General features: G+C 32.9%; 1 protein-coding gene across 6 annotated transcripts in view; it reads left to right on the top strand.

Moving 5' to 3' along the window:
- The first annotated feature begins 307 nt into the window (after nucleotides 1–307).
- Nucleotides 308–18926, top strand: part of LOC100142047 (inaD-like protein) — a 69717-nt gene continuing 51098 nt past the window's right edge. For 3 of the 6 annotated variants that reach the window (XM_015981810.2, XM_015981811.2, XM_015981809.2), the window contains exons 1-4: nucleotides 310–450; nucleotides 13880–14093; nucleotides 17849–17983; nucleotides 18182–18340. In XM_015981810.2, coding sequence (XP_015837296.2) covers nucleotides 14088–14093; nucleotides 17849–17983; nucleotides 18182–18340 — 300 coding nt within the window. In that variant the 5' untranslated portion in view covers nucleotides 310–450; nucleotides 13880–14087. Of the gene's footprint in view, nucleotides 451–13879; nucleotides 14094–17848; nucleotides 17984–18181; nucleotides 18341–18926 lie in introns of all 6 variants that reach the window. The other 3 variants (XR_001575165.2, XM_064355732.1, XM_015981812.2) reach the window with 2 other exon arrangements.

The following is an 18926-nucleotide window of genomic DNA, read 5'->3' as shown; positions in this document are numbered from 1 at the left end:
TATTTGCATTTAGAATCATTGTTTAAATACAATAAAAACTTAAGTGCAGCGTTAAATGCCTTCCAACCGTTTTCAGTATTTTGGGAAACATTTCACTATTTTACAGAAGTAGTTTTCTATGGAACTCAACTCTGGCAATGCCTTTTTGCGTTTGAATCGTGCATGAATGAGAAAAATCATCAGAGAGGGTGCAAAAACCTTGTTTAAATTATTAATGAGAGTGGAGTGTAAACTCGTTTTCCCATCGACTTTCCCGGAAAACGCCGACAGTTTTAGAATCCCTGTTCGCACAGTTGCCCTGCGCGTTGTTTATAATGCCCTTGTCCGGAATCCCGTTTCAGTCCGCGAAGGCGTCGCGACGTGCACCGGCGCCGCGATTTGGTGTTCCGTCGTCACTTGCACACATTACACGACGTCCAAGAAGCTGACTCCGGATCCGCCTCACTCAAGGTTTGTTTATGTTGCTCTGTATATTTACGTTCGTCGCTTTATTATCGATTCAGGAGCCCCAAGCACATGGTGCGAAAATCGGATAAGCGCGTTTTTTTTTCGCGTCTTGAAGTAAATTAAACGTGAATGAAATAAGAGCAAACGCTTATAAATATACAATTGAAATCGATAGCCGCTAGTAAATGGATTGGGAGATGAAATAGTCATGAGCAAGAACTCATTTAATTTGCATTATGCTTCGGTTATTGCATTTGAGGAAGTTTGCTTGACTGTCGCTTTATTTCAATTAGGGGCGAAGTGAGCGCTTTTTACCCGGAAAATCAAACTAACGGAGATACTTTAGCTTAATGGGGATGCTGTATGCGATGTATGGACGGTAATGGGAGATAATTCGAGACGAGGAGGATTATTGAAAACTTTGGAACAATGCCATAAGGGATATTTGATTGGACTCGATTTTATACGATTTTATACCTAGCCGAACACGCTAATACAGACTTAAATGTTTAGAAGACTATATACTTATTCAAAAATTGAAATAAACGTTTATTCTCATAAAAAAAAACAAATTCAAAAGAGGAGAGTAAAATGTATTAATATTGTTCGTGTAGGCAACCAAATATACAACATTGTACAATCAATGCATTACAGTAAAAAATACAACAATAATAATTAAAGTATTATTTATTTAAACAACACGAATATATCCTAAAATTAAATAATACATTAAAATATTTACATATGCAAGTAGCTTATTGGTAATTTTATCGCACTAATCTAATCTACATAATCTTAATCGAAATCGGATTGTTCTTAAGGGTAGATTACCACATTAACGGCTCATGTATGTATTTACATACATCTCCGCGTAATATAAATGGTATAAGAAACATTACATTATTCATTAGCTTGTAGAAACAGTTTTTTATTCTTGAATACGAGAACAAATTTTTCATAGTTGCAAAATTTTAAATTCAAAGAGATAAATTTTATTTTGCAATTTTTTTCTTGTAATTTGATTAGTTACATATAATTTTTTGCATTCTACGTATCCACTATTAAAAATTTTGTTTTTATTATTTCTTCTTTTTGTAATGAAGCACTCGTTTAGGTCAGTAGCATATTTACATACGGGCTAAATGGGCTATAGCATATGGTGGTAGAAGTTTAGGCGTGGCAAAAATATTTTTTTCCACAATCACATTATATTTGGAGTTTTATCCACCCTTATGAAGCATCTAAAGAGACCTATTATCCACTAGTCGAATAAAGTAACTTTATTCCACTAGTGAAATAATGAAAAAATTAAAATTTAACTTTGATTAATTCTATTTTGTTAATTTGGTAATTGTGGATAAAACGTTGTATTGCGACGTGTTTTAGTCGCGTTCTATCCACTTAAGAATGTTATTCAGTCTTGCGTGGATAAAATGCTTTCTAAAACACATACAATAAATAACTATTATTTTGATTAATTAAAAGCTAGTAATTAGAGGGTTGAATTTTTTTAAACCATTTGATCAGATTTTTTGTTTTTCTCGCATTTTTTTACTTTTTAAATTCCTAATTGTTTGGTTAATGAATTTTAAGAAGACTTTAGATATGGTTTCAATTTATTTTATAGAAAATTTACGATGAAAATCTCAGTAGTACACAGTACAGAAAAATCTATAGATTTTTTTATAAAAATGAAAGAAGTCAGCGACAACGTAGTATTATAAAAAAGTTGTAAAAATGGCTAAATTTTTTGGAAAATACTGACTGATTTTTTAATAGATTATTATTAGAATAATTTAACTATAATAATGCAGCTGTGTACATTAGTCTTAAGTGTTACAAATTTCCAAAGTACGTACGACAAAAAATGTCTGTTAATAAAAATTGTCCATTTTCGGGTTTGTAATTTTTTTCATATTTTGTGAACCATATTTTCTGAAACCAATAAACGGTTTTTTAAGAAATTTAAGTTACCTAAGGCGGTATAGTGGACCCAGTGGTTTACGTAAAATAATTATTGCAGTATAGAAGATTATATAACTTTTTTATAATATAATTTGCAATATATAAAACGCTCAAAAAAATTGGCGCATTGTTGAGCGACCTGTTTTAGTTTAGTTTTGATTTCAAAAATTTCTCCATTACTGATAGAAATTTTGATTCGCTCATAAAATTCTTAAAAAAATATAAAATAAACAAAATTCCATTTCGGCTTAATTACAATTAAGCACGAACTGATCCAAACTGTTGCTCCTCGCGTGTTTCCCTTATCGGACTTTTTCCAATAAGAGAGCATCTTATTTTATTATTAATCACATTTCCGCAACTAAGTCCGTAAAAATTCCTTTTTAATTCACCTCAGCGTAACGACCTGGAAACTTCTGCCCATTTTTATCTTTTCTTAATAAATAAAGCTGTCACATCACGCTCTCGTGTGAAATATGATCATTTAAAAATTGTGTTTCGTGGAGAAAGAACCATTTCATGCCATCCGTGTCCTACAAACTCACAACTCCATAAAGACCACCAAGAAATAATAAAAGCACAGACGGCGTAATTTATTCCCCGCGCGTAATGATCGCCGCTAAAAATACACCACTATTTATAATTTTGTGTATTTGTATTGTAATTGTACTGTAAAACGCCAACGATTGTTTAGTTTCTTGGGCAAGTGTTTTTTGTCGGGTAGGCATGTCACGTGTGAGCAAGCCAAGAATCTCGCAGAGATAAAAGGGTTGCTGTATTGCCACCTACGTAAGGCTTTCGGAGACGTTCCACGTACAAATTTACATTCTTGGCGGTTCGCTGTTTAGGTATCTATCAAGTGTTTTATTTAGGAATTTTCTGTTCAATTTCCCGGAACATCCGAAGGATTGAGAACTAAAAGCTTTCTTTAGTAAATTGGCTCACGTTTGAAATCTTCAGATTCATCTGCGAAAGTCGATAGATATAAGACCGCGGGAGGACAAAACACAAAACTAAGTCTTCTCGATACAACCACAGATTTTATTTATTTCGGAAAAGTATGGAATTTGCTCGAAATCAATGAGAAAGCAGGAAGGTAATGAAATTTACTGCGAACGAACAAAATGAAACGGCATTGCAAGGACTTGGAAAAGGACTAACACTAACTACAACTTGTACCAATTCCATCCTGCCTCGTATTTTTCAAAACTTTGCGAATACGGTCACAGATGCAAGAAAAATGTTAGACAGAAAGTTGTAGAGAATTAAGTTTTAACCAGGCACCAAAGTGATTCAAAGACGCTCAAGCGTACTGTAGTACTACAACTTTTGTCCTTTCAGTTTTTTTTGTCTCTTCAATCGTATTCGCAGCGTTTGCAAATTTGGAACGCAAATTGGGATAATTCGTTGCATATTTATCAAAACGCTGGGAATACGGTTGAAGATACAAAAAAGTGTAAGAAACACAGTTGTAGAAAATTAAATTCGCTATAAAAAAGTCTGCGGCACCATATTTCTACCTTTTACAGTTTTGGTATAAATTAACAACTTTCCTTTACTTAAACAAATCCGTCGCTTCAGCGTTTCTTAACGTCTTTGGGGCTTTTTTAAAGGAAATTAAATTCTCTACAAATTTCTTACTAACACTTTTCTTATATTTTTAACAGTGAGTGACACGATTAAAAAACATATTTGCTCTTACTTGAAGTAGAAGCATTTACTCTGTAGTATTTACTAGTATTTACTGTAGTATAAACTTTTTACATAAAATAAAAACTTCAGTGCCTTGTAAATATGGTAGTACCTAAATGCTACGGCTTTCTTGTAATGTCAACTGATTGACATTAATTTTTTTTATTTTTCGTAAAGTGGAAATAGTGTTTGTAGCTTTGTGAGGATTTGTTCGCCTTGGTGATATGGGGTACTTAAGTTTATGAGAAGTGTCTAGGCCAAAAAACGCAGGGAGAGACTCCCCAGTAAGGTGGGCCATTCTTACACGTATGAGTTTAATTGTTTTCAAATTTGAAAACGCAATAGAGGGAAAAAGATGCACATGGCAATCATTAACAATGCATTTGTTTTGTTTTATTTTTTTAATCTAGTTTTGTGCCCTCTGTCAAGAGGTAAATGTAAAATTTTTAAATCACATTCAAAATTACAAAACTGAAGTGCATATTTGAATTAACTTAATTTAATTAGGAGACAATATTTTGAGACAGGAAGCGACAATTTAAGAATCAATAATTATAATATTTAAGTGATTTAGTATTTATTCTTCTGCCCAAGAAATGGCATGATCACTTATAATTTTACTTGAACTGTAGTATAACTCTACTGTAGTAGTATAACAGGCTAGTTTGTAACATGGAACACTAAGAAATTCTGAAGACAAAGTATTTACACTTTTCATACTTGTTACAAGCTCTGCGTTAATAACCTTTGATAGAACAGAGTGGTGACATAATGTAACTTTTTTCTAATTTGTTTATTCATTTTAAATAGTAGCATCAAAATTAATTGCTTGTTCGTAAATTCTTGAATATTTTTAATACATGGCTTCTGTAATAATGCTGCTATTAATTATGTGTGTGTGAATTGTTCTATAGAAAATGATGATTTTGTTAGAAAATGATTAAAAAGCAGTAAGAGTGTTGACTACAGGCTACTTTTATCTCATTTTTAGTAAATCAAATCAATTATTATGCATTTATTTTTAACTCATTTAAGAAAATATTGAAGAAAATAGAAAATAATTTTTGAAACAAGTGAATATGCGGTAGAGGGCAGATGATGTCAACGAATTTATTTCTGCTTGTGCGTAGAAAATTAGTTTGGAAACAGACATAATTTAAGGGGTCTTGAGGTTATAAACTTTAGATTTAGATTTTTTGGCCCACCCTACTCTTCAGGTCATGAAGTACTATGGGTCCCCCTGGAGGACGAGGTACAGAAAGAGCCTTCAGGACAGACAGAATTAAGCAGTGATTGAGTTCACACGTGTTAATTCCCAAAATGAATAAATCTTGATTTGAGCTTTGTGATTTTATTTAACTAATTTTTAAATGTTTTGTAACAGTAGTTAACAGTTAACATTTTGACCATGAGTGAGAGTGAAAATAATGCTGTGAAAGGATATTAATTTTTTATTATTTTAGTATTAGTAGGTACAATGTGTAACCATATTGCTCTGGATGTGCGCTATCCTTTTTTGCAGATTCAATTTTACGCACGGGTTAAGAAGAAAATCCTAAAATCTATAATGCGTTTTTTGCAGAATTGGTTTAACAATTTTTATGTACTAGTTCCACATCCACTTCAACACTTTCTTGAAATCCAGGATAAACGAATTTTTTTTTTAAATATTTCCATTTTCATTACATCTTTTGATTCTATTTGATTTTCTAAACACTGATTATAGTGATCCTCATCCATTTAACGTTCTCTGCATTAAAGCTAGAAGAATTCTGCTTTGTTTTAATCATAGTTTTCTACGTGTTTGACAATGATTTATATTATAAGTAGTAAAATAGCTATTTTAAACAATTTTTTGAGGAAATCACGAAATCGAAGTTACTCTTTGAGCAACTTTGCAAAAACTTTAGTAAATCCTTCACAATAAAGCAAATACTACAGATAATTAGAAGTTTCCATAGCATTCTCTTCCATATACTAAAGTACATAAAGCAATGTCTAAAGTATTTTTACTTTTACTACTTACTCTAGTATTACCTTAAGTATACTGTGAGTAAATGCTACGATAGGTAGTATTAACTTGAAGTAAAAACTACGACGTGGAGTACTTACCTGAAGTAAAAGCAAATCATTTTTTAATCATACCACTCAGTATTCGCAGCGTTTTGAAAAATACACAACAAGGCGTAGATTTCAAATTTTAAATAATTTTTTTCTAAGTAATTAACGCACGAAGCGGCCTCATTTTTACTCAGCCGTACTGTTATTTTGGGTTCAGAAAATCCTGCGATTTTGTATCTCATTTCGTCTCCTAAGTTATAGTCCTCCGAAGTTCCAATCAAGACTTTTTGATACAAAATTTATTTATACTGTTTGTTGGAAATATTTCTCGACTCTTGTTATTTGCCCCTAAACTTGTCCAATTCTGGATTATCACCCTCAAACTAGGCCGATTTGCCAATATTTCTATCCCGTGTGATAGAATCTGGCCATACCCAGAAGCATGGAGATAAGTGTAAAGTTCGCTTCGTTTCCTCGAAACTTGTATCGGGGTTTGGTGAATGTGTTTGTTGCCCCATAAAATCGTGTAATTTTTGCTTTGATGTGTTGAACTTTGTGTTTGCACTTTGAAAGATTGGGGACGAACAACTTAAAGTAAATATTAAGTTGCGACCATATGACTTGTCCCTTTTGAAGATGGAAATTACGAGCATAAATCTTGCACAAGTTTCCAAGTTGGGGATTTTGGATAGGGAGGTGGTGATGAGTTGGGGGTTTATAAATCTTTAAAGAAAGGACGTGATGTGAGAATTTAGTTAATTAGCAGACGAACAGAGAAGTGGCGAAGAGCTGAATTATATACCTGCCTGTACAGCATACACCAAACTATAGAAGAATGAAACACGGTGCAAATTAAAAATGCACAGTAAAATAATAAATGCACAGAAGAAATAATAAATGCACAGTAAAAGTAATAAATGCACAGTAAAAATAATAGATGCAAAGTAAAAATAATAAATGCGAAGCCCCAGCCTATTATTTAAACTGTGTAAACTGAAACTAGATACTGTGCATATACGATTTTTTAACTGGACAAATTTTAATAAAATGCTGTGCGTGGTTTAATTGTCATTTAATTTTTTTACTGTGCAAAAATTAATTAAATACTGATCATTTATTATTTTTTAGTGATCGCTTTATTACTACCCAATGAAAAACAAGTTACATTGAAGAGGGTGTCTAAAAATCGCAACGAGTTGATTATAAATTATTTCCAATTCTGTTTATTAGTGTTTCATTAGTCGGTAAACGCCCATAAATAAAGGTAATAATGCAAGGCAATTCGAGCCCAAGTAAATTATTTACGAGTGCTGGAAGTGCACGTGTAAATTGTGCAATTGGCAACAAATTCGTTTAAAAAACTGAAACAGTGTGTTTTGCCAAAAATTGATTTTAGTATTTTTAGCCCAGTGCAAAATTTCCTTAATAACACACAAATCCGGTCCTCGTAAATTACCAGTTTGCATGGCTACAAGCCGGAAATTATTGAAATGTGGTGCTTATGAACCGGTGGAAAAATCAATTTTTTAGTCAAAAGTCGAAATTGATATTTAATTCGAGTAAATATCGATTTTACGTGTGGGTGACTTCCCGTTTTATAAAATTTACTAGAGGGTGGATTGTTCTCGTTTTAATTTTCCGGGTGAAAGGAAATTGTTTTATTTAAGGTTTAAGCCACCGGTAATTCTAAACATGTACAGGAATTGATTTATAATTATTTACCCCTCGCGGGCACTATAATGCATTATTTATTATTAAAAGCTCCAAATGAAAAAACGCTTTTCAGTTTTTGCTATTGTGTATGCCACGGAATAATAATTTCGTCACTGTCAAATAAAATTGATGTATCCATAAATAATAATATGAATGCTAGCCTAATATGATACGATCGAAGGAATATTATTTATTTATGAAATGTAAAGAATGTATGGATAATGTAAGAATGCCAATAAAAATAAATGCTTTTATCGATAGCTGATCCTATCTGTCAACGAAATAATAATAATTTTGATAAAATCCAAAATAAAAAAATTAAATCCCTTGAAACGTACTGTTATGAGAGTAATAAATAATTAATTTAACAATAATGTATTATTTCTTTTTCAACCACCACCAAATTTATGGATACACTAACGTGTACTGCATCTGTACTTGTAATAAAACATAAATTGAGAAAACCTCTTTACGCTCCAAAACTTGAGTAATTTCTAAGCTGCAGAAAAATAACTGACTGGAACTAAATTACATTCGTTTTCTCTTTTTCAAAGTCGTATCATTTTTACGTTTCTTTGCCGCATGCCATTTCGATTCATTTTTCATTGACATTTCACCACCTACATACCTTCTGACACGTTTCAACTTGTTCTTTTCTAAGTTTTCTCACAATTTTTTATCAATCGATAAGTGCAAACTTTATTAAATTTCTTTAAACGAATGAGATCACGATTTAACGGTTTGCCATTCCACATAAACTTCATGGTGAAACTCTAGCGTCACAATAATTAATTCTCCCATTCCTGGGGTTAGAGCTTAATTTCATCCCGCGTTTAATTTAGCATTAATAAAGCGAGGAACCTCACAAACTCTTACTTTCACTGAACTGTCTTTTGAGGTACAAATTAATTTCTACTTTATTTATTAGACGCAGATCTGAGATTTTCGGTCGTGTGTCTTATGTGGCGCAAATATTGTGGTCCAATACGTTAGGAAATTTTATTTCTTCCTTACGGAATAAATTTACATGGGAAATTTTCCTTTGAAAAGTTTGATTATATTTTCTCCGGGTCATCCGACGTATCTCTATAACAACATCAAAATAAATGTTGGGTAAAGTTTACTTTTCCGCTTTTTGTGCACTCGCACCATTAAAAATATATCGTCAGTTTTTCGTAGCTTCGTAACAATACATTCCCGTAGGTTATTTATATGAAGTATTACAACTTTTTGTGGAAATGTCTGAAAAGGTCGAGGAGCATTTCAAACAAAGCGGAAAGTTATTTGTTTGCTTTTTTTAGATTTCGTAGCAAATAAAAGCACTCGTACGTACATTCGGAATATTAATTACTTTTTCCACTTGGTGATTTTTTACTCGCTTTCATAACTACTTGTTTGTTTCAATTATGACGCATTTGGACGAATCCGAGCCATCTTTTAACGGAATTCAATCACGTTTGCGGTTATAAATCAAAAATTCAATTCAAGTGGGAAGAATAAATGTCGTAGTTTAATAAAATGATCTATGTTTCGGTGGCAGATAGCAAAGGGAAAGAATAGTTGTTGATTTTTTCCACCTTTTGCCCAACGTTTCAGTTAGGAAAATTCCCCTTTTCTGCACTTTGCATTATCCTAAATAACAAAACAGTCCATTTCCAGAACCGTTTCGAAGCCCATTGTAGGGAGTTTTCAGTCGAAAAATGCTTCATCAACATTTAAACACAGCTGGAAATGAAAGCTCCTTGGTAGTTCAGAAGGGCTCTCATGACTCACCCGTATTATGAAGATTTAATTATAGCGAAATTCACTGTAATAAAGCCAAACGATTTTTGCTTATCCGCTTCTATAAATAGTGAAGAGGGAATAACCTATGAAATTGCTCGTTCCGTTTGTTTATTGGAACTCCTGAAATTGGTTCACAAAGCGCTTTCCAGGCGAAGACAATGAGAGGGAAAAATTTCAATCAAAAATTTCTCCGGCTTTGGATTACCTGCAATTTCACTCATTCGCTGAATTTTTTAAATGGGTCATATTTATCTAATGTAATCGATCGTTTAGCTGCGAAGTCTTAAAACACTGTGCTTTGAGCGTCGCTCTTTTCATCGTACAGCTCTTAAATTTTGCCGACTACAACAAAACGGCCTCATAAAGAACCGTCGACGAGATAACTTCTGCTCTTTCTCTGCACTTCACGACGAACATTTACAACAATTAATTTTGCTACAATTAAGTCTAAAGTGAGAATGATTGCGATTTTATTGCGTCAACCGAACAAGCGCCACTGGACGATTTCTCGAAAAATTTTATCTAAAAAAATCTTGTTATTTCTGCAGACACGGAGAGAATGGAGTCGCTGAAACGTGTAATAATCATACAAGGAATTTTGCTCTAACGGGCATGTTATTACTACTGTTTATAAAGTGGGGAAATTTTTTACCCCTGAAAGCTCCGTGCAATTTTTTTAGCATAATGGACCAAAAACCATTAGGGACGTGGAAATCTGATCCAATTTTAAATTCTAATCGATACTACCTTCTAACGATTTTAAGAATTTAGACTTAATTTTGTTTGTATTGATTTTACATTTAACAGACAAGAAACTAAATAAAAAATATTTACCGGAACATTATTAACGATCCTGGCTTTGTTTTAGAGAAATTTTAGAGAAACATTTCAAGCACAACACAACAAAATTAGTTTACCTAGGCAGCACGTTTCTCTCGTAAGATTCGGCCTTTTTGTTCTGAGATACTTACACAAGTAATAATGTATTAATATTTGGGTTACACTTGTATTATAATCGATTTATACATCGTGGTCCAGCCCAGCTCCTGTCTTCTGTAGTTCAGTTAAAATTGGAGTTTTGTTATTTTGTAGATGTTATTTATGCTCTAGGACACATTTCAGGAAATTATTTTTGATTATACACAGTGTCCCAAAAATGGTATAACGTCATAATAATGAAATTTTTTAATGGCATGCTATTATTTTTTTGTGTTCATTATGAAACATTTTCGGCTTCCTCTATGTCCCTAAAGTTTTTTTAAATCGCTTTAGGAATTACTGATAAAAAAAAATAAAAACCAATATCGGTTTTCCATCTTTAGTTTTAAAAATTAATAAAAAATATAACAGTGCTTTTTTATTACTATGTAAGTGTTAAACAAGGTCTAACAGACATATTAAGTGACTTTGATTGATTTGAATTAGTACAGTGTGTTTACAATATTTTTTTATTTTTAAAGCTTTTTATTTTGCTTATTGTAAATGGCAACTCCTCTTTATTTTTATACCATTCGATGGGGAATTAGAAAATGAATATTTTTTTATTACAACTCTAACGTAAATTCTAACACATTCGGAGTTATTTGCCAAAAACTTGTTTTGCCAGCTATTTTGTTGACAAATTTAATGAATAAAAGTAGAAGATGTCTCCAGCCCTCTTTATTTTTATATCATTCGATGCGGAATTAAAAAAGCAACATTTTTTGTTATCATAATCTTATTGCAAATCCTAACACCTTCGGAGTTATTTGCCAAATACCTTAACCATGTTCTACTTTTAATCATTAAGTCATTTGTCATTGACAGAATGAGTTTTTCGCAAATAACTCCGATTGTGTTAACTTTTGCAATAGGGTTGTGATAACAAAAAATGTTTTTTTTTAATTCTGCATCGACTAACATAAAATGGAACGGCACTGAAACCATTTTCGATATGTATTCATAAAAATTGTCATTAAAATACGAGACAAAAATAGTTTTTAGCAAATATCTCCAAATTTGTTAGAATTTACGTTAGTGTTGTAGTAACAAAACATGTTCGCTGTTCAATTCCGTATCCCACGATATAAATAAAAAATAAAAATAAAAAACTAAATTGGAGCCATCTTCGACTTTTATTTATTGAATTTGATATTAAAATATTTGCCAAAACAAGTTTTTATCAAATAACTCCGAATGTGTTAGGATTTACGTTATGGTTGTATTATAATAAGTTGATCGTTTTTTAATTCTACATCAAATGATATAAAAATATATAAATAAAAATAAATAGGTTGCTATTTAAAATAAGCAAAATAAAAGGCTCTAAAGATTAAAAAGTTTGGAAGTAAATTGTAAATACTCTGTAGTAATTCAAATCAATCAAACTCACTTAATAAGTCTGTTAGACCTTGTTTAACACTTACATAGTAAAAATGTCTTTAAATAAGCACTATTTCTATTTTTTATTAATTTTTAAAACTTAATGTGTAAGACCGATTTTTTGTTTTTATTTATTTAACAGTAATCCCTAAACCGATTAAAAAAAAACTTTAGGGACATGTAAGAAGCTAAAAAAGTATCATAATGAGCTCAAAAAAATAATACCTTGCCATTAAAAAAATATGTGACTATAACGTCATACTTTTTAAGGACACTCTGTATAGTCAAAAATATTTTCTGAAATAACAAAATATCAAAACTCCAACTTTAATAATAACTGAGGTATAGAAGACGGAAGCTGATCTGGACCACTCTATATACTTACCTTGTGATTAAACCTAAAAATAAAACAACCCTAGTTGAGTACCCAATCGCTTTATTGCTTTTAGTAACCTCTAATAAAATTTTCTGGGTAAAGTCAGCTACAAGGACACAAAATCCCCAAAACCTAAATCTCCACACTTTTCGGCGAAACAAGTTTATCAGCTCCCCTAAAAGGGGTGGTGGTTTGTAAGCAAGCAACGCGGTAATACATTAATTAAGTTTATCTCGGATTATTCAAAATATAAACATCCCCAGCTCCGGTACATTCCGAATTAATTAAAAAAATGCAATATATTTTTCCTTCATACTTCTCCAATTATAAACATAAGCTGTCCACGTAGGTATTTTACGGCCGCTTAAATAAAACATTGATAAACACACCGGGATAAACAAAGTTTTTGGCAGAAACTGGGAATAAACACTAACAAAACAAGGTGTTTACGTTTACCGCAAACAACTGTGTTGGAACACTAACACTAAAAACGTCTCTCAAAGGTTTATGTTCCTGGAAATGATTTCAATGTCTTGGAAAAACCTAAAATTCGTTCCGGGATTAGAGTAAAGCTCCATGTGTTGAAATCCACTCAATTAAAGCTCTAAGTTTATTAGTTTGCAAGGAGATAAAAGGACAAAGAACAATGACATCGTCCTTAAAAATGGTGAAGCGTGTAATTAATCAAAACTGGATTTGAGCATCGTTTTATATTAATTAAAAACCCGCGTGGGTGGTGTTCATTACTTAAAGGACCAAAATCGTGTGGTAAGTGTCACGACAGCACATTCTTACCGTTTTAAAAAATAAACCCAAAAATTAGTCCGCAGTGGCGTTAGCTTCTTCGCTATTAGTTTATTTATCACATTTTTCTCCATTTAGTGCGTCATAGAGTTTGGCAAAGTTTATGATCTCTTAAGTAAGATTGATACTTTGGTTCGCTGGAGTGTAATGGAAGCTTTGGAATTATTACAGCCGGGTGTAATTGATCAAGAGCATCCATACAGCTGTCTGTTGTATATGAGCAATAATTAATGGAGTTGGCAGTTGTGAAGTTCGTCAAAATGAAACGTTGAATGAGTTAAAATTTGCTTTTGAAGTTTTTAAGTCCAATCAGGAAGCAAACACCCCCACGTTTGCACTTATTGCACACTTTGCAGCGCAAAACTAATTTCGTCGATCGGCACAAGCGTGCAGTAGAAATTTTTCTCCTAATTAAAAGCAAACAATTGTACGTTTCTGGTCTAGCGGAAAATTTTCTCCTAGTTCTTCTACTATTGATCTGGCAGAGGTTTGTTGTTTGCCGTCTTCAAAGCGTCACATGTCAATTAACCCGAAAGGTATACCACCCACTTGTGGTAAAAGCAGGAGCCAATCGAGACTTCCGATGACTCCACTAGTCAAACAATTTTTCCTCGCACTTATTTTTCCAATATTTGGCATTCCCAAGCAAACAGTTTAATAGCAGTGTCGTTGCAGGTCTCGAATCGCAAAATGGAGCAAACATCGAGTCGAAAAGTTCAACACACGTTACGACTACTTAAAAATCATTGATGTTGCACAAAGCTCGCTCGATAATGATCGGCAACGCGCAGGAAACGCTTTCAGATATTCACAACGGCACAAAGGATCGGAAGCTGTATCGCACGCAGATGAAATACTGGACTAATTAAAGTCCTTCATCGACATGGTGGTGAGTTAATTCCTGAATTTACAGCTGAAAGGTTTCCACCTATCGCCCGATATTAATACGGCGATGTATCGATCGCCTGAAAAACTATCAGCGATTTTTCGAACGTATGATTCGTGACGACCTACATTTTCCCCGCCAGAACGTTTCGTCTTAATTCTGCGAAAGTTTGAAAGGAAGCGCAGTTTGCAATTATCCATGAAATGAAAAATTGTTTTATTACTCTATGAAGTTTAATGAAAATTTTGCTCAGAACATTTTGTTTGAGGATTTTTCACGTATAAACTACGATCCCAATAAAACACAATTTACGTTTCTCGGATGCATTTCAATTTTGTCGGATTTACGGTTGTGTGCAGTCTTACTGATAAGTAAAGCATTGTAGCATTGCCTTGGAAGAAGTAATTGGACGGAAAATTTATCCATTCCGCACGAGGGTAATTATTCAAAGTAAAAAACGGATTAATTGTGACTTGAATACGTTATTTGAGTGTAGCTACAAGTCCTCGTGTCTGCAACTAATCGCTTGATTAATTCATGTGAGAACGTCTCACGATCGACACAGTTAATAAATTACGAAGTTTTCAAGAAAGGTATTTATAATTATACAGGTTGATTCAGCCTAGCTACCGTTTTCTGTAGCTCAGTTATTAGTAAAGTTGGATTTTTGATGTTTATAGTCTAGGCTCTGCTCAGTTTTTTGAATTAAGTAAATTTAAATTCAGCAAAAAAATTACAGTTTGTAGATGTGCCAACACTGGGAATTATTTCCTAGAAAACCATTTCAAACACAATTTATTTCTATTGTTGATCAAATTCTATTGCGATCACGATTGTTAGACAACGTTGCCTTATATCATTTATTTAAAATTTGTTATTTACCAATAACTTTAATGCAAAGAATTTTTTTACTATTTTTACCCTTAAATGGAAGCAATTTCTACTACACACAATTGAGTTGGTGCGCCGGTTTTTGACCACCCGGTATTTTTGTAATAATAAAATAATAATAAAACCCCGGTATGTCATAATAATAAAATTGTTTAATGGCATGCTATTATTTTTTTGTGCCCATACGGAAAATTCGGATTTTTTTTTAGTTTCTTATAAATATACTTAAATTTTATTTTCAAATCGATTCATATCGATGTTAAAAAAATAAAAACCGAAAAAAATCGGTTCACACCTTTAGTTTTAAAAGCTAATAAAAAATTGAAACATTGTTTTTTATGACTCTATTATTACGTACGTGTTGAACAAGGATTAACAGACTTATTAATTAATTTTGATTGATCAGGGTGTTTAAAATTTATTTTCAAAATATTTAAACATTAGAGTTTTTTATTTTGCTTATTTCAAATGACACTCCCTGCTTATTTTTATATCATTCTATGTAGAATTAAAAAACGAACATTTTTTCTTACCTAATGTAAATCCTAACACATTTGGAGTCATTTGCCAAAACCTTAACCATGTTTGACTTTTAGGCCTAACTGCTTACGTGTGTGAAATGAATTGTGCCGTAAATAAGTGCAGCTTAAAATTGTCTAAAGCTTGATTTAAACTAAATCCTACCACTTAAATACCGCTTAAGTAGCGTTTAAAATCGAAAAAGATAGAAATTTCGATGCACAATATAATGAAACAAATAGTTAGATTGCTTCAGAAAACATTTTTAACGAAATAAAAGTCAATACACCTTCGGTATATTAAAAAAATCCCGTTTTTACTGTCAGTTAAAAATTGAGAATAAGTTGGTAGTAAAGGTTGCAAAAGCAATTTTATGCAATATTGCCAAAGATAGGGAAGAAGGCGGAAAAGAGGCTAGACTGGATGATGGCATGGGTGAAGATGAGGTAAGACAGAAAATTGTAAAATTTCTGCAATACCATATTACAATGAAGTTATTGATTTTCGAAATAATAATTATCATGCTAAATTGTGAAACTATAATCGATTAATTGTATTTAAATTTTTTATTTTATATTTTATAGAACATGATTCTTGAACTCAAAAGCAAGATTTATCAATTAATTAAATAAACGTCCATAGCAGCACTTATCACAGATTATTAACTTCAACTCAATTTAACTCTTTCAATAGTACCTATATCTAATCCCAAAGACTTTTCATCTATTTGAATTGTTCCAATTAGCTCGAATTCTTTTTTATTCTTTTCGAATTTTAAATATGCAATAGCTTTTTGATTGTTGTAACTTTAAGACTGGGCGTTTTCTATCACACTGTTGTTAATATCCCTTTTTTTCAAATTAAACAAGTCTAATACAAAAGACTTTCACACTTGAGTGGTGGAAGGAAGTCTTCCTTACTATTACTTAAGTGTGTAAGTGTTTGAAAATTCTTTACTTTTATATTGAAATTATGCATTTGTTTACTTTAGAAAACGTTTGTTTTCTAATTCCTCGAATGGTAAAATAAACAGGGGTTGCCATTTGCAATAAACAAAATAAAAAGCTCTAAAATTTAAAAAGTTTGGAAGTAATTTGTAAACACCCTGTAGTAATTCAGATTAATCAAACTTAATTAATAAGTCTGTTAGACTTTGTTCAATACGCACCTAGTAATAATGTAATAATGTCTAGCAACTTTGTTTCTATTTTCTATAAATTTGTAAAACTAAAAGTGGAAATCCGATTTTTTGGTTTTTATTTTTTGTAATAGTAATCCCTGAATCAATTTGAAAAAAACTTTAGGGACATGGAGGACGCTAAAAATGTTTGATAATAAACACAAAAAAAATAATTGCATGCAAAAACACTTACGAAGGTACACAAAAAATATTAAAAAAATACTATATTACGTACCGTAAGCTGTAAGTGCAATTTTTTTAGTCCAGAATGCTATAGTAGGAAACCGAACGTACCGAGGTTTCCTAAGCGTTTAAAACTAAAAAAAGAACTTACACTTTGAGATTACTAAGCTATTTTAGCAATACCTGCACAAATAAAAAAGTAAAACATTTCTAAATGTATTTGTATTAAAAATCAAAAACATCAGATTGTTGTCAAATTAAAAATTTGTGTGGCGTTTGTTTCGTGTTAGGGATACAAAAAATTAACGCTTCAATACTGTACTGGTGGTATTTCAAATGGCATATTTCGTATGTAATATTTACTTACAGCCCAAGGACTGTAAGTAAAACATGTATTATTGCAGGGTAACCATGGAAATCTGCACCTGACTGAGAAGTGCCACTTACAATGAAAGATATTTGTCAGTGAATGATGAATTACAAAGCAAATGTTGCCAAAATATTACTATGACATACTTTTACTTTTTTGAAACTTTTTGCATAATCAAAAATATATTTCTAAAATGCGTCCAAAGGGCCTAATTTCAAGTTGACTTACAACCGGCGCAAATCGGTATTGTTACAGCAATAAGAGTATAAATAACGTCTACAAAATATCAAAGGTCCAATTTTACTAATAACAGAGCTACAGAAGGCGGGAGCTGCAGTACTTAGTAATGATTTGTATTTTCATGTTCTACCTAGCTTTTAGAAGATACATCATTGTTTTAGTGGTTTTTCGGTGTAATAAGCCTTCTTGTTTCTTGACCAAAAACTGAATTCTGTGAAGGATGCCCTTCAGAGCATCGAAACATTGTCGCAATCCGTCCAAGTTATTTCCTCGTAACGTTTAAAGCAACATAAACAGTCCGTTTGTTTATGTTTGATGCCCGACGTGCTCCTTTACCACCCTCGAACACCTCACCTTTTCTTTTTTTCCTTCCAGTTGAACACCGAGTGGGCTCAGGTAGAAGTAATAGACTTGATCAACGACGGCTCGGGCTTGGCTTTCGGCATAATAGGGGGCCGTAGCACCGGCGTCGTCGTCAAAACCATCCTGCCGGGTGGTGTAGCCGATCGGGTAAGTTTCATTCACAGTCACCTGAACGGAAATAGATCATCATCGACCCTCAAAGGCCGCGAACTTTAACATTTTAAAATTGAGCCATGAGCTCCGGTTACCCGAGGTCAATATTTCAAGCCCTGGCCTGCAAAAAACGGGCGAAATTTAATTTTAATGGAATTCCGGGCCTAATCCCTCAAAAACTGGCTCTTTCAGGACGGCCGCCTCCAGAGCGGGGACCACATCTTGCAGATCGGCGAGGTCAACCTCAGGGGGCTGGGGTCAGAGCAAGTGGCCTCGGTTTTGCGCCAGTGTGGGATTCATGTGCGGATGGTCGTCGCACGTCCGGTGGAATCGACTTCTGCAGATTACCAGGTAAGCGAAAAAATTAACGCTTGGCTTGCCCTCGCTAAACACACATAAAACATATTTTGCCGACATGACGTTTAAAGGCTTAAATTTTCTGTTGGAGGAGGTTTAGGCAAAATGAAATTCCACAATTATGGTAACGAGTTTTTTTCGGGACGCGAATATTATCGGGATTTCACTCGATTTGGGGCTTGCTTGGGGATTACCACTAACGGAATTATTTCAGTTAGAAACCGATTGCGGTTGGAGGCATTGAGGGACTCGAAAATGGGGAATGTACGTGGTTTATGAAGTACGGCAGGGCTTTGACGAGGAGATTCCACACAAATTGTACCTCAAAAACTACCATTTATTCTGTAGTTTTGCAAAAACTCTCACTGAAACAACGGCAAAAATAAACATCGTAAACCTACTTTTTTGTTTATTTATCCGCTTCGATTCAACCCATCATTCCATTATTGTTTCACCACTATCATTACCCGTAATTGGGTAATTAACACAGTCGTGTCCACCAACGCGGTCACATTTCCCCATCGACACCAGTTGGCGGTTGAAAATACCTTTGCCACTTTTATCTTTCAAGCAAAACTTT

Source organism: Tribolium castaneum, chromosome 3 (genome assembly GCF_031307605.1).
Source record: "Tribolium castaneum strain GA2 chromosome 3, icTriCast1.1, whole genome shotgun sequence".
NCBI lineage: Eukaryota > Metazoa > Arthropoda > Insecta > Coleoptera > Tenebrionidae > Tribolium > Tribolium castaneum.
The sequence above is the reverse complement of the archived record's forward strand: the minus strand, read 5'-3'. Positions and strand labels throughout refer to the sequence as shown.